Source organism: Patagioenas fasciata, chromosome 12, assembly GCF_037038585.1.
Source record: "Patagioenas fasciata isolate bPatFas1 chromosome 12, bPatFas1.hap1, whole genome shotgun sequence".
Taxonomy (NCBI): domain Eukaryota; kingdom Metazoa; phylum Chordata; class Aves; order Columbiformes; family Columbidae; genus Patagioenas; species Patagioenas fasciata.
In genome coordinates this window covers 22,105,535-22,121,441 of record NC_092531.1, presented here as the reverse complement: position 1 = coordinate 22,121,441, position 15,907 = coordinate 22,105,535, and the positions used below count along the sequence as shown (strand labels likewise).

Genomic DNA, 15,907 nt, shown 5'->3' with positions numbered 1-15,907 from the left:
CCGCCCTTCGTTTAAATCCTGCCCTCCCCCGCCGGCCCGCTCCACGCCCGCCGCCTCTCGCTCCTCCCAGGCGGAGGGGGCAGCAGCGCCGTGCGGCCGCCGGCACCGCCCGCCCGGCGCCCGCGGGCCCTCGCCGGCCGACGGCACCAACGGCCGCCGCTGCTGCCCTTCCCAGGCGCGCTGCCCGGCTGGCGGGAGGCGAACCCGGTCCCTACGGGCGGGGGATTAAAGCGGGTTGAATGAATTAATAAATGACGGTGTGGGGTTGAGCACGGCGCGGGGCGGGGGGAAAGAGGCCGGTGGGAGGAAAGGGGCAGCCGGATGAGCTCAGCCCGGCGGCCGCGGCCGCCCATTGGGTGGGAGCGCGTCGTGCAGTCGGATATCGGAGACGGAGGAGATGCCGAGGGGGGAATCGAGAAGCCGCCCTCCGCCCCAGGCGGCCCGGGGCACACGCTGCCCGCCAGGCCCGCTGCCCCGGGCAGCCCGCCAGGTAAGTGCGACGTTGCGGTCGAAGCTCCCGTCGCTGTCACCGCCCGGCGGGGCTCGGTGAGGATACGCGGGGCAGCGCTGGGGCCGCCGCACCGAGCGGCCGTTGTGGGCTGTTCGGCTGCAGGTAGAAGAATCCGTTCCCTGTTTGAGCCAGTGATGGTTCAAAGACAGTTTAACAGTGTTAAAGGCAGCGGCCTTCCCTACATGAGCGGGACTCTGGCTGGCTTTGCTCTGATGTAATGAAAAAGCCCAAACCTCTTGCTAGCCATAATTAGTGCTGTAAATATGGTTTGGGATCTTACTACATCTTTATTTACATAGAAATATTTCCCTCAGCACTGGTCTTGACCCATTTTTTAAACCAATGAAAATTAATTTGGTATGTTTTGCTCGTGTTTCTGCCATTGCTTTTGAAGACTGGTTACCATTTGTTAGAATTTAGCAGGGAAAATGTAAACCTACTGACACTAACTTTGTGTACCAAGAGCAGTAAAAAAGGAAAGAAGACTTTGTTCTCTGGTCTGTTTCCATTCTGCAGCACACCAAGAACTTCATTAGACGATTCTTGCTAAAACCAAGATGTTATGCTCACTAAATCTGAGGCATTCAAGTAAATGCCATTAAACAATAATAAAATTAAGATTACTAATTGGGCTGGAACAAGTTATAAGACGATGGATTTAATGCTGCCTGGGATGCTTCCAAAGGGTATATATAGTTTTGTAAATGATGGTGATGAGAATATTTACATCCCACACATCAGATTCTCTGTTGTTATGCATTATCACCATCAATATAATCCTGCATAATCAGAGTCCATGTTGAAACCATATCTTTAAATTGTTACATATTTTGCTGCAGCTTAAGCTGCAGCTAAATAATAACATTTGCTTGTTCATTTCAATCAGACTTTCTTTTTTTAAGTTAGACTCTGAATTCTAGGCATTTACAATGCATTCAGCAAGCTACAGAAATCCAGAAATACATTTGTCCCACTTCACAGTTACGTTAACGTCCTGCTACGTTCATACGACTGCAGAGGTATAAGTGACCTTGAAATAAATGAAAATTGGACCAGACTTCTCACTTGCAGGCCAGATCCACCGATGTTCTGGCACAAACAGAGCCCACCTAATGGATTGCATACATTTAAAGAGCTTCAGACACATTTATTTGTACATGTTCTCACTCATTAGGCAGAGGAACTCTTGGCCTTCTCTGCAGACTTGTAAGGAAGGATGTGAGCAGCATGAATGCAGATCTGAAAGTGGAGGGTTAACAGGGCAAACACTCTTGGAGGGGAGGGGGAAAGCCTTGCTGTAGAGCCAGGCTGGAGGAAAGGGGCAGATTCTGGTCTTTGGGCGTGTTGAAAATACGGCAGTTCTCCACCCATCCCTCCTCACAGAAACAGTGTGAGGGAAATTCTGTGTACTTGAGTCAGATTATAGCAGTTTAAAGGAAGGTCATGATTTGGACCTAAACAATTTTGGCCTACTGCCAGCAGCTCGCTTGCAAAACTATAAATAGGAGTGATTTCAGAATACTCTGAAAAATAAAAATCAATGGGCAGCAGAAGCCAGCTGAACTCTATTTCAAAATATTTCCAGATATGTCCTTAAATGAGGCAGTGAGATATTATGTAGCACAAGGAATGCCTCTCATAAATATTAACCTAGTTTATTTTTTAATGAGGATTGACTAGATTTAATTAGGGTTTGAAAGATTTCATTTTAGCAAACGTAGGCCTCACCTCTGGCTAGGAAAGGTGTTAAATGACCTAATAATCTTTTCCACTTTTAGATACCGCCTCCTGCCGTGATGCTCCCTGCGATTTGTGCCATTCCCCAAGGACAAAATGGAGAGATCCTTGGTCTGGACAGTTCTGCTGTGGCTCCTCCACCAGCTTTCCTCCCAGCTGCTCGTGCCAGGAACAAAGCCAGGTTGTAACCCATGGCAGTGGACAGGGCCACCAAAGCTCTTTGTAAGTGCTATAATGTAAGGCAAATATTCTCTGAGCTCCTCCACTTTGTCCACAAGATTGATCCAGTGCTTATCAGCCTCAGTATCAGCAAGGGGCAAACCCGGTTATTATTACCATGCAGTAGGTGTTGCTCGTGGACAGTCTCTCTCTGAGGCAGTCTTGACAAATGTGATTTTCCGCCAGTAGCAGCCCTGGGTGTTCAGCTCTTCTACATATGAAATGTATTGCTGTTTGGAAAAAAAAATCAGAAAATACCACCTTAATTGGTCATTTTTACCATGAAAGAGGCATTTCTGGGAGCAGCAGCCTGTTAAATCCTTCCTACAGACTGCATTGTTGCTTCCTAAGTATTCCTGGCCCAGCTGGGTCCAAGATCACTCATGGTCTGGTTGACCATCAACACGTAGTCTTACTATAAAAATGAGCCTTGAAGACAGGTTCTCTTGGGTCCAGTCATTTGAGTAGAATTGAGGATCAGCTTGTTATGTGCTTTAAAAGTCCAGTAGATGTATCTGTGTGGTTTGGGAGGAAACTTTTACTCTGATGTTTGGGGTGGGTATTTCCTTCATAAGTGTTTTGCACATCTCTTTCAAGGGGAATGTGTGCAGACTCATTTACATCATGGCTGCTGAGTCCAAAGGTGACCCATGGGATTTGGGCAGCTCTGTGAATTGGTTGTATAGACTTGTAAGACTGAAAATCAGGTGGCCGTGCTTGGCTTTTAAAAACCTTTGACTGACAAGAGTCTGAATGAAATAACTCTCTGGGGCTCAAAACAGCAGGCATTGTCAGATACAAGGGATTAAAAGGCTTTTTAATGTGGCTTAGTAGTGTACAGAAGATTGGCTTACTTGTATGAGTTCTTCTTTTGTCACATTGATCTTTATTTTGCATTGTGCTTAGTACAACAGAAACTGGAAGCTGAAATCTTCTTTCCCCAATCATTTGACAGGACTTGGCCCTTTTATTGCTTAGTAAAATCTTTTTTTGGAGGAGGAATTGATTTTTGCAAGTGGAGCCAGTGTTGAGTAATAGCTGAAGAATACCAAATTGTAATAATTTTATGAACACTGTAAGTGGTCAGGTTGGTGAGAGGAAGTACTGTACAATGGATTATACTACTTTATATTACTTTCCTGTATAGATGTATCAATCTAACTTCATAGGGAGCTAACTGATGAAGGAATAAAAGACAATTCAGTGGTTCCCATGTGTCAGCTATTTGTGACTAAACCCACGAGGTGGTAATTACAAGATGATAGCTCCAGTTCTGAGGGATGCAGCTGTTTTGTCAGGCTGAGGACTAAAAATCAGCAAAGGATAAAGTTGGCAGAGACTGACAGAAGAAATAATGTAACACAGAGGCAGATTTTGCAGAAGAGGCTGGAAGAACCTGAGCCTTCCTCTCCAAGGCAATGCACTGGTAAGTCATACAGAAGGAAATGCAAGTGTGTTGACTGGTTTGTTGTTCTTAAGGTCTATTTTGCCTTAAATGTTTTGGTGCTAAGTAAGTGTTTTGTGGTTAGTACTTACAGTCATTGCTTCAGGAGAGACGAAAACTGCGAGATTCAGGTCTACAGAGGTAATCATCGTTGATAAACTGGGGATGCAACCTAAGAACTGGTCTGTGTGTAGCAAAAACAGAGAGCCTGATGTCTGGAGGAACAGTTAACTGGTCACTTGTAACAGCAAAACACAAACACAGTCACAAGTTTTGTTTTTTCTTCTTTGAAAATGGTTTTGTGTATAAATAAGTAGCTCCACTGAAACAACACAGCAAAAGTGTTTTGTATTTTGTTGTCTTTTATTCACCATTTATTGTACTGTTGTTTTCACCCTTTACCATATACAATCGATTGATTGTCTCCTGCTGTTACCATGGATATTTAATACATAGGCACGGAAAAGAGACATTTTTATGAAAAGGAAAATGCAGGTACAAAACTCCTCTTGCACAGAACAGAAGGCTGCACTGGATTTTATGTTGATACAGCCAATAATGGCTTTCTGCTTCATGTTCTTATTTATCTATAGACATGTGGCTCTCCATCCTACACCTCGTGTTTTGGGAGGTTGGTGCCCAGGAGGGAGGGAGATGCAACACAGCCCCTTGCGTCCATCCCCCCCGGGACAGGCAGGGAGGGCCAGGGCTGTAGGTCAGTTGGCCTGAAACTCAGAAGCACTTAATGGAAGAGTGGAAAATGCTATTGATAAGAATGGTCCAGCATAAACAGGAATCCAAGACCCTCCCTTCAGACTCTCAGGTCTGGGGTTTGTTTGAGATCAAAGGAGAACTCAGTATTTTGAACAAAACGTGCAAGGGCCCACCCTTCCTGAATGGCACTTTTGGTTGTGTGTTCTGTCCTGCAGCTGTGATACTCTGCAGAAGAGTTCGGGATTTCCCCCCCTCCCCTCCATTTTAAATATATATCATGAGAGAAATTGAACAGATGTTTTCGTAGGAGTCTCTGATCCTACACTTTTCTCATTATGCCTGCGTGTTCTATGAGGAGAGCTGTTGATCATGACTCGTTTTAAGACTAGCACCTTTAATTCGTCAGACGTGCATGTAATATATTACTTACATTAGATGTAGGTGCCAAAACTGACCTGTAAACCTAAAATTAAATTGGGACTACAAAATTAATTTCACTTAGATTGTGGAAATTAGACTATAAATGGAATTCCTATGGGAACTGTGTAAACCTTCTTTGACATTGATTTAATGTAATTCTTTTCTTAATAGGGTAACTTGAAATTGTGTAACCAGTGCATAGTTTTTAACCAGCACAGATTCGTAGCAAATATTGCAGTAAGATGAGTAGTAACAGGAACATTCTGTGGTGTTTCTGGATTTAAGGATTACAGTGTATTGCTTTATTGCAGCTGAGTATACAGTCTGGGGTCATACCCCCTCCCAAACCCCATCAGATAGGTAACCATACAAAGCTAATGTGTCATTTGTCAAATACCTCCAGTCAGGCAATAAGTTTTAATTTCTAAAATGCGCATGGACGGGATAACATAAATTTGGGGTAAAGATTTATTTTGTGGTCAAAACCGAATTCAGAATCTGAATGTCAAGGTTAGTACCTGAATCAATACTTCATGTCCTAATCACAACAATTAATCCCTAGTTTGGGAGAATTTTGTATTAAAAACTTCATTTTTCAAATTAGAATTCAAGGTCTGACTAGCTCTGGAACAGAAATCTGCATTCTCTTCATAGATGGTGAGTGTGCTCATTTTATGCATGAAATGAATTTGAGGAGCGAAATTATTCTGAATCATTCAAATGTTTATGCTCTAGATGACAGTATATTTTGCTTGCTGTGCTTCTAGTAACAGTATTAACAAGCATATTTTATTTTGATTTTAAAATATTGTTGTTTCTAAAGATAACATGTTCAGGTCTGATTATAAGAGGTTTTCTCTGAATGTCGTGGCATTCAAAGGTCTGAATTAACACGTGCTGTCTGTGTATGAGAGCTCATGCATTAGGTTGTCTCTGCAGGGCAACATTTGAGGTACTTAAGATAATTTGACCTATGAAAACATTATTTTTGAATGTTTTACTGAAAATAACTCAAGATATGCTGACGTTCTGTAAAATGTATGACAATGCTTTTAAACAGGGTAAGAATACTCTGAATGCTGGGTCAGCCCAAAACTTGCTTCAAGTTTTCTGGGATAAGTTACTCAGCAAGTCTTCTGTATTATGTAACAGGATGTTGTCCTGGTCCTTCACTAAACTGGTAGGTGCAAAAGCAGTTCTGATGCTTGTCAGGCCGTATAAAGAGCACAGCTGTACAGCAGACCTCACTCATTTTAGTTATTAAAAGTAATCACTAAAAGGCTCCCTTTTGCAACACTTCATTAATCTGAGCCGGTACTAAACATCCTTTTGTATTAGCAGAGTTCTTAAAACGAACTAATTCTTCCAGACAGGGCATGTGTTGATAGCAGGCAGCCCTTGCATGTTCATTCTCCCTTCTGCGTGCTTAGGGCTGTTCTGATCCTGTTAGTTTAATCTCTTAATTGTCTATGTGTCCTTCCAAGAAGGCGCTGCCCTTTCCTTGATGAAGTCCTTTGTTCTTTCCAAGGTTTCATTCTAAGGAATGTCAAGGGACAAGCTCAAGATCCTACCGTACTGTATTTGCGAAGAAAAGTAGAATGTGACAAATGACAATTCTCTTTAAAACAGAAAACGGCACACTCAAAAACTACCACTTGCGAAGACCTGAGACAGCTTTTGGCAGCTAAAAATACGTGCCCATTCTTCTTCTAACTCATAAGAAATAATGGTATGAGAAGTATATTTGCACGAATATGGTTCCAAAAAAGCAGGTTATATCTGAAAAAAAAAAAATCCCAAATTTCATTAACAGAAATGTAGAACATCCTGAATCCTCTCATATTACAGCTTGACCCAACCCTACTCAGTAATGAAAGCAATTTATATCAATGGGGGGAAGGTAGATTTGCCTTTCTGTTAAGTAATTGAAAGTACTACTAGTAAAATTCACATGTTGCAGAAGTAAAAATGACAGACAGAGCTTGAGATGTTCCCTGGCATGACCAGAGGGGACTTTAAGCTACAAGACTAAAGCCTTAAACACCTTACTTTTGAAATCAATAATGAAAGTAGCTGTCTATTATTGGTTATGTTCTGCATTGTAATCGTAACAGATTTAGCTGTTAGGACTATACAAACTTTTAAGGAATGTGAAAATCCTTAAACTACAAAAAACCCATAATTGTATGATTCTATAGATAGTCTGAACAAAACACAGTGCGCTTCAATAAAAAGGAAATGCAATTTAATGCACCCCGGTAGTGGTACGTGTTTCTAGCTGCGTTGCTTTTGTTTCTTGCATGGGAAAGAATAGCAGAGTGAAGAGAGAGGCTGAATAAGTGTTTGTCCTGCAGCTGACTCCACTTTGAACAAGTTCTTTCAGGACACAGAATTTTGCCTGAACAGAGATAGTTGCAAGATCAGAGCCAAGCATGAAAAATATCTCCCTTTCAAGTGAAAACCTTTATATGCATGACAAGGAAATGCACGGTGTCGTTTGGTGCAGTGCTGGATATACTGAACGACTTGTTCACTTACCAAAGGGAGTTGCATTGCTTTTGAGATCCACATCTGAAAGTCAAAGTTGGGTCGGTTTGTTCTACTATGAGAACACAGAATTGAAGAAAGTATTTCCAAGTAGAAATTCAGTGAAACTATTTTATGCTCTAAGTCCAGCATTCCAAAATTGAATCTTTCGTCTTTTTTTCCAGTGAATGTATTCATGATCCAGTAATAACAAAAGTTACCAGAAACATACTTTAGTAAAACCTCATTAATCAGGGCAATCAGAAATAGTATACCTGATGTTTATTATATTTAATGAGAAATCACTGAGGAAATGTGCTCATTACTGACTTATTGGACAGCTTTGTGAAAAGCGCTTGACTAAGACCCCATTTCATTACTGTACATTTAACAAGCTCCATGAATAGCTCTGGTCTAACTGCTTCCTGTTCCTCGGGTGCACTGGCAGTCCTGCTGAAATGGTATAAAACGATAACCCTCCGTATGGAGGTTCCAGACCAGGCTGGCTGTTTATCAGGGTGCTGAAATCTTGGATCCCACATCCTCCTCTGCTGTTTCTCATGCTGTGCGTGCACTTGGCAAGCTGCTGCTACTGCTTCACGGGGCACGTCTCCCTGCTGTTCACAGGCTACACAGCCCTTTGGTGTCTGACAGTTTCTGGAGTTAGTCCTGGATGCAAAAATCCCCCTGCTGACTGACGGCTTTTGCATTTGCACACTGTGCCTGTGAGGGCAGTGGGCTCCTGGGTCATTACAGGACTATATACAACAACAGAATTGAGGTGTTCACTCTCTAGAATTCATCCCTCTGCTCTGAACCTGCTCTCCCATCAATGCTACCACTGGAATGGAAAAGCACCCAGCTCACCCATGAGCCTGGCCATGACCAGTATCTACCAGTAGCAGTGATGCTTCCTTGAAGTTCCAGGTTTAAACCTCTTAAAAAGGCAAAAGACCCTGCTACTTATAATTAAAATGGCTTCCACGGGGAAAAAATTAAGACCGAAGAGTGAAATAAGGCTATGCAGACATCAACGCTTGTTCTGCATAATGGAAAAGTTGAAAGAACAAAACTTATCTCTTAACTTTGTGTGCTGTTCAGACGTTCTGGAGCTGTACTTTAATAACTTAATGGTTTTATTTTTAAAAGTCTTCTAGAAACCTAATATTCCAAGATACTAAGCAAAATCAGAAGTCTCAGTGCAGTGAGCCCGGTTCCTATCACAGGTATAAGTGAATGCAGATACTTGTCATCCCGCTTTAAAAGCAACCAAGAAAAAAAAATCGCGAAGCGTTATTCCAGGAGCGGGTCCATCAGACGTTTGAAAAACAGCCCAAAAACAATGTCCACCTTTCATTCGGCAGTCGGGGCCGAGATCTGCAGGGACTACACCCGAACGGCGCCGGAGCCTCCTGAAGCGGCTCATTGTGTGGGGACAGCGCGTCACACGCCGGGGCGCGACATCGCGGGGGAGGAAGAGGAGCAGGAGCAGGGTGCTCGCCACCCACCCCCCGACCCGGCGCGCTCCCGCTGCCCGGGCACGCGTGTCACGACCGCTCGGAGCAGCCGCACACGGGCCCAGGAGGCCCCGCCCCGCCGCCCCGCCCCTTAAAGCCGGCGGGGCCGCCTTCCCGCGGAGGCGCGGGCCGGGAGAAGATGGCGGCGGCCGCTGGCTGGGTCGTGCTGGGCCTGGCGCTGTGGCTGTGCGCGGCAGCCGGCGAGCCGGAGGGGAAGCGGCGGGCGGGGCCGGCCAAGAAGAAGGATATTCGAGACTACAACGATGCGGACATGGCTCGGCTGCTGGAGCAGTGGGAGGTGCGGGGAGGTGTAGCGGTGGGGCTCCGCTTCTCGGAGCCCGCAGAGGGAATCCCGGTGTGGGGAGAGGAGGAGCCGCGCTCCCGGCTCGGGGCAGCCCTGGCGGCTGCTCTGCGCGGCCCCGCGGCGCCTCGACCGGGGGAACGTGGAGGGTTTGGCCCCCGCGGCCCCGCCGTCCTGCCCGGGCCTGGCGCGGCGGGCGGGAGCGATCGCCGGGGCCTGGCGGCGCTGGGGCGGCTGGTGCCGGGTTCGTGTGGGCTGAAGTTACAAAATCGGGGGGAGCGGGCACAGAAGGGGCGCCCGGGAGAGTTGCCCTGTGCCCCCAGGCTCGCTGCCGCCCCCTGCTCTCCTCTGAGCCCCAAACCCGCTGTGGGTGCTACACCAATGGCCTGGTTTGGGGTGCTGAGGGATACATGTTTTGCAACTGAAGGATGGATTGCAGAAGAAATACTCATTTCATGCTTACAGAGTAGGTTTTTGTTGATTTGGTGTTTGTGGGTTTTTTTTTTTTCCTTTCCACTCCTCATTGTAAAAACTTTACATTCTAATTCTCTCTTGTCCCCCCTCATTCCCCTCAGCCCACTGCCTTATCTTTTTCAGGCAGTTCCCCGTTGCTGTTTTCTCCATGTGGTTGTCATGCCACCGTTGGGTTCTTTTCACTATGTTTATCTTCCATCATCTTCTGATAAATGCCAGAGCACTCATCAGTGTCTTTTTGTTCTTTCCCGTGAGGCTGTTCCACAGAATGTTATGCACAACACCTGCAAGAAATAATAGAGTGAAAACTTTTGTGTCCTGTAGCACCATTTAAAACTGTAAATCAAGATGGAGAAAGAGGTTTTGTACGTGCAGTATAGGTAAGGTTACTTCTTTGAGAAGTAAGGATGTCTGCCTTGGACCTGGTTGGCAGGTTATGGGCTTGTTCATCCCGTGGGCTGTTACTGTGTCTGTCCCTTTAGGAAGGGAAATTCTTAGAACATTGAGTTAAAATTTTAAGTAGAATTACATCAAAAGGTCAAAGTTCACCTTTCTTTTAGTGGTATCAGCCAAGGAGCAGGTAGCCCTAGTTGCTAAGATATCAAGGCTTTTATGATCATATTGTCCAGCTTCAACTAAATTGGGCATTGTAGGAAAAAGTTGATGTGCATCTCTGAGTTTGTGAATTAGATGCCTGGATGGCTCAGGTTAACACTGTTGTGGCTCTTTGTGTGTTCTGTTCTGGCCATATGGCAGGCAGGGTCAGGATGTTGTTCAGGGTTTTTCCTCTCTAGCTGGAGCAGGTCTCTGATCCACTTCACCATGTGCTGCACAAACGCTCGTAGCCATGTTGCTTGCAGATGTCACCGAGCAACTGGAGAGTTGGCTGCTGCGGTTGGCATGGGCACTGAGGAATGCGCATAGAAGGAGAAAGTCACTGAAGCAGGGACTCAACAATTGATGGTTGTTTGGTCTTGGGGATTGTTGGCTGGATGACATTTTGCCTGGTGGTAGTTAGAACACATATAAGTGACATGAAAGACGTGAGGGGGTGGTGGCTGGAGGAAAGGGCACGAGTGCACTTGATGGGGCGGGATGAGAAACAAAGGGACCGTTATGAGTTTGGATCAAAGCGGGAATGATGCTTGGGAGTGAGGGACGCAGATCTGTACAGAATCAAGTGCCATTATAATACTTTAACTTAGTGAGATGACTCTTAATATTTTTTTATTTCCATGACAATTAGTCTAAAGCATTGGAGCAAGGTGGTTATAACATCCATGGGGTCGGACACAAGCCTGGCAAGGCTGGGGCTGTGATTCCAGTGGCTTTCCCAGAACGAGCAGCCACCTCTTTGTTTGGGCTCTTCTACTGCCCCTTGCACTGTGCTGGTGCAACCACGTGCACCACTGCCTGGTGAACTGGGAGAGCGTTCTAGTGGAAAATGAGCATGGGGAATGGGCAAACGAGATGGACGCTGCTTTGGGAGTTCAGTCGTGCAACTAGAGCTTGAAGGAAGCCACCCAGGGATTTCCGTCATGGAAAGGGACTCTCCAGCAACCTTGAGTTCAGAGGAGCTGAGAATCTGGTCCGGAGGTTCTTCTGTTACTGAAATGTCATATTCTTTAAACTGGTTCGTTGTTGCTATAAGCTCAGGGTTTCTCAGGCTTGACTGTGAGCTAAGATTATTGAATAGGCCAAGGAATTAGCTTACATATGTTGCTAATATTTAAAAAAATAAAAATCCAGGGCATTGATGAGAAATGCATGATAATGAGAGCCGAGGGGAAGAGAAAGGAGTATATGGGTATTACTGTGTCTATGTAATGCTTTCCCTCTGAAGCCTCATGTTACTGTCTAAATTAATGAATCTACCAGACATTTCAAAGCAAAAGCTTGCACTTTTTGTCCAGTCTTTTGCTTTGTAGATAGCTTTATAGATAAAAAAAACTGCATGATAATTTGTACAGGATCAAGGAAAGAATTGTCATGTAGGGGAGCTTTTGACTACTTTTTATAATATTCTTTTCAAACAATAACAGTACAGCTTTATGACTGTTTAGTTGAATGGTTAAGGGAGAAATAGGTAATATATGTTAGTAGGTTATGTTGTCACTAACCCCATAGTCAATTTCTGTATTGTGTGAGGTGTATTTGGAAACATTTGTTTCTGCCTTTCCCTTTCAAAACTGTGAAGGAAGCTGGTTGTACACTGGTGGTCTGAGATCAGGATGGATTTGCTTTTACTTCTGAAGAACGTTTTTCATTCAATCATGTAAGACTTTGTGTTTTTACTGTACTTTATCAATATGAGCATTTTCCAGCTTCCACTCTAGTGCAATGCCTCAGGGGTCAGTACTGGGGCCTGTATTCTTCAATATATTCATCAACTATTTGGACAGGGGAATAGAGTGCACCATCAGCAAGCTTGCTGATGACACTAAGCTGGGAGGAGTGGCTGACGCTAGAAGCTGTGCTGCCATCCAGAGACCTGGACAGGCTGGAGAGTTGGGCGGGGAAGAATTTAATGAAGTATAACAAGGGAAAGTGTAGAGTCTTGAATCTGGGCAGGAACAACCCCAGGTTCCAGTATAGGTTGGGGAACAACCTATTAGAGAACAGTGTAGGGGAAAGGGACCTGGGGGTCCTGGTGGACAGCAGGATGACCATGAGCCAGCACTGGGCCCTTGTGGCCAGGAAGGCCAATGGTACCTGGGGTGGGTTAGAAGGGGGTGGTCAGAAGGTCAGAGAGGTTCTCTTGCCCCTCTGCTCTGCCCTGGTGAGACCACACCTGGAATATTGTGTCCAGTTGTGGCCTCTCAGTTCCAGAAGTACAGGGAACTGCTGGAGAGAGTCCAGCGCAGGGCAACAAAGATGCTGAAGGGAGTGGAGCATCTCCCTTATGAGGAAAGGCTGAGGGAGCTGGGGCTCTTCAGCTTGTAGGAGACTGAGGGGTGACCTCATTAATGTTTACAGATACATAAAGGGTGAGTATCATGAGGATGGAGCCAGACTCTTCTCGGTGACAACCACTGGTAGGACAAGGGGTAATGGGTTCAAACAGGAACACAAAAGATTCCACTTAAATTTGAGAAGAAACTTCTTCCCAGTGAGGGTGTCAGAGCCTGGCCCAGGCTGCCCAGGGAGGTTGTGGAGTCTCCTTCTCTGCAGACATTCAAACCCGCCTGGACACCTTCCTGTGGAACCTCAGCTGGGTGTTCCTGCTCCGGCGGGGGGATTGCACTGGATGAGCTTTCCAGGTCCCTTCCAATCCCTGACATTCTGTGATTCTGTGATTCCTCTAAGATAAGAGTTGTTCCCACTTAGGGCAGAGGGACTTTCCTGGGGCTCTCCTTTGCTCCCAATTCTCTTAATGTGGAATTTTCAAAGGCATGTGGACTCCTTGACGGCATGCTTCAGACTTGCAGAATTGAAATAAATATATACTAGTAAGGAAAGAAAGGATCCAATCCGAGGCTTCTACAACTGTTGTTCTGTGGTAACTAAATTTTAAACTCTCTTGTCAGAAAGGCAGCAAACTTAGTGTAATTGAGAGGAGGAGAATAACACAGGTCACTTGTATCAAACCGTAACCTTTAAAGGGCATGGGATGCTCCTTGTAGTGGGGTGTTGAGTTTGTATATATGTATGTGCAGAGATGAGGCTGTAATGTGTACTTAGATCTAAAAGTCAAGCTCAGCTCCTGACCTTTGAGGCTTCTGAAGGGAATTTCTTTACACGCTGCTACAGTTCATGTTCTGAATGGAGTGATGTGTAGTTTCACTAAATGCTTAAAGTCAAAACAACCCCTAAAATATCTACCTTTTTTGTTGTTTGTTGGATTTAGTTTGCTTTGTTTTTTTAGTTTTTAATTCTGTGATACATATACTGTTTAAGCAATCAAGTTCTTGGTTGATAAGTTGTCGCTATGCTCACTCCTCTCTGTTTCAAGCCGTTTTAAGGGGCAGCAGTTTGAATTCTGCCTTTCCAAATATTTAAGTGCCTGTCAACTTCAGCAGAGACATCAAGAGTTGTTTTTCACTGTTTTTCTAAGAGTGATTTACTCTTGGTGATTATGTTGTCAGATGGTGAACTGCATCTGTGCATTAGAAAAGTCAGGAAACCTTTTATTAAAGTTTTCCCGTGGCATGAACATAGAAATTGTGAATTCTTGTGGTTCTATTTGTTTAAAGGCACAAAGAAAATTACACACTCAAGTGATCCCATGATTCCCAGAAGTAAGTTTTGACCTCTGAAAACAACATGCAGAAGAAGGCTTTTTTATTTATGTGTTTATGAGGCTTTTTAGTGCAACTTTCTCAGTTCGTCTTGTATACTTAAAAAATCTATGTGCAACTGTGAAGAAAACAATTATGTTATTTTATGAAGTACCTAAGTGGGATTGTATTGAGTTAGCCTTGAGTCTGAAATATTTGTCAGTACATTATAAAATGAGATTCAACCTGTCAGTATGAAAACGTGCATCATTTTGAGTCGAGGGTTATAAATGGGAAGAACGCTCTTGGTGAAGTATCCTGAAACAAAACTCACTGTTTCTTTTGGTTTGAGAATCTCCATCATTAAACTAAAAAATACTTTTATCAAAGCAGAATTATTCTCTAAATATTGGGGAATTTCAAAAAAGAACAGCTTTGTGGAACAGTTGAATTTAAAGCCTCCTTTTCCGTTTCAAAACAGAAAGATGATGATATCGAAGAGGGGGATCTTCCTGAACATAAAAGGCCTCCAGCACCGATAGATTTCTCAAAAATTGATCCAGGCAAGCCTGAAAGTATCCTGAAGCTGACGAAAAAGGGGAAGACTTTGATGATGTTTGTCACGGTGTCGGGAAATCCCACAGAAAAGGAGACAGAAGAAATTACGAGCTTGTGGCAGGGCAGTCTCTTCAATGCCAACTATGACGTGCAAAGGTAAGCTGTTGTACACGAGGATAATATTATTGCTTTTACAAAACCCTTGTTTCTTTCTTCCTGAAAATATTTTCAACTGTTCATCCTGTGCCCTTCCCCACCTTCATTTGTCACTATTTCTTTGTTTCTGTATCAGTTTATATGCCTGTTTAAGTCATGCTACAAAAATTCTGCTGTGGTGCACAGATCTTCCTAACACGCGTGACGTATATATAGCTTAGTTGCTTTTTATCTCATTATGTCTCAGCTATTTATCAGTTTTAGTGGCAGTAGTTTGCTTTTATGTGCTTTATGGAAAACCTCACACTTGGAAGACTTGTCGCCACAAAAAGGTCTTTGTTACACTGGCTAAAAATGCATTTTTTTCTCAGAGGGAATCCTTTTGAAACAGAGGAGTGTTGCACTCTCAAATTGAGGCTCAGAAGTTTTGCAGTAATTTTATGCACAATTTAATGCATGTTACATCGTGCCAAATTAGTTCGTAATGTGTTTTATTTTATATTCTCACTCCTCTTTGGTTATTTGTAAAATTAATGCATTCTATTCTTATGTGTGCTATAAAATTGTTCTCTTGTCACCATTCGCAGGACAACAAAACCAACTTCTTGCTCTTAAATATGTGCCTCAGTTGTGAAGGTGCTCTGAATTAAACAAAATGTTGTCGTGCTTGAAAGGTGTGGAGCTAACTGAAAAGATATGTATCTTTCCTTCAGGTTTATTGTTGGCTCAAATCGCGCCATCTTCATGCTACGTGATGGTGGTTACGCCTGGGAGATCAAAGACTTTCTGATAAGTCAAGAAAGGTGCGCGGATGTTACTCTGGAAGGTCAAGTTTATCCTGGCAAAGGAGCAGAAGAAAGTGAGAAAGTGAAAAACAAAACCAAACCTGAAAAAACAAAGAAGAAAAAAGACGCAGACAAGAAATCTGATGGCATCAAAGAGGACAACCGAGCAACCAAACAGAGAGAGGATCTATGACGGACACATTAACCAGACTGAACACTGCTCTGCTGTTCCTTGAAGGGAAACTAATTTTCCATACAATTCTTGGCTTTGCTGGGTGGGGAGGGGGAAAGAAGCAGAGAGTACTGAGGTTAAAAGACTTTTATGTTG

The 15,907-nt window shown here is 44.0% G+C and overlaps 1 protein-coding gene across 1 annotated transcript; it reads left to right on the top strand.

The window, feature by feature from the left end:
- The first annotated feature begins 9,189 nt into the window (after positions 1-9,189).
- On the top strand, positions 9,190-15,907 carry MESD (mesoderm development LRP chaperone). The gene is made up of 3 exons (XM_065847739.2): positions 9,190-9,386; positions 14,562-14,794; positions 15,508-15,907. The coding sequence occupies exons 1-3, from the start codon at positions 9,228-9,230 to the stop codon at positions 15,770-15,772; spliced, it is 657 nt and encodes a 218-aa protein (XP_065703811.1). The 5' UTR covers positions 9,190-9,227; the 3' UTR covers positions 15,773-15,907.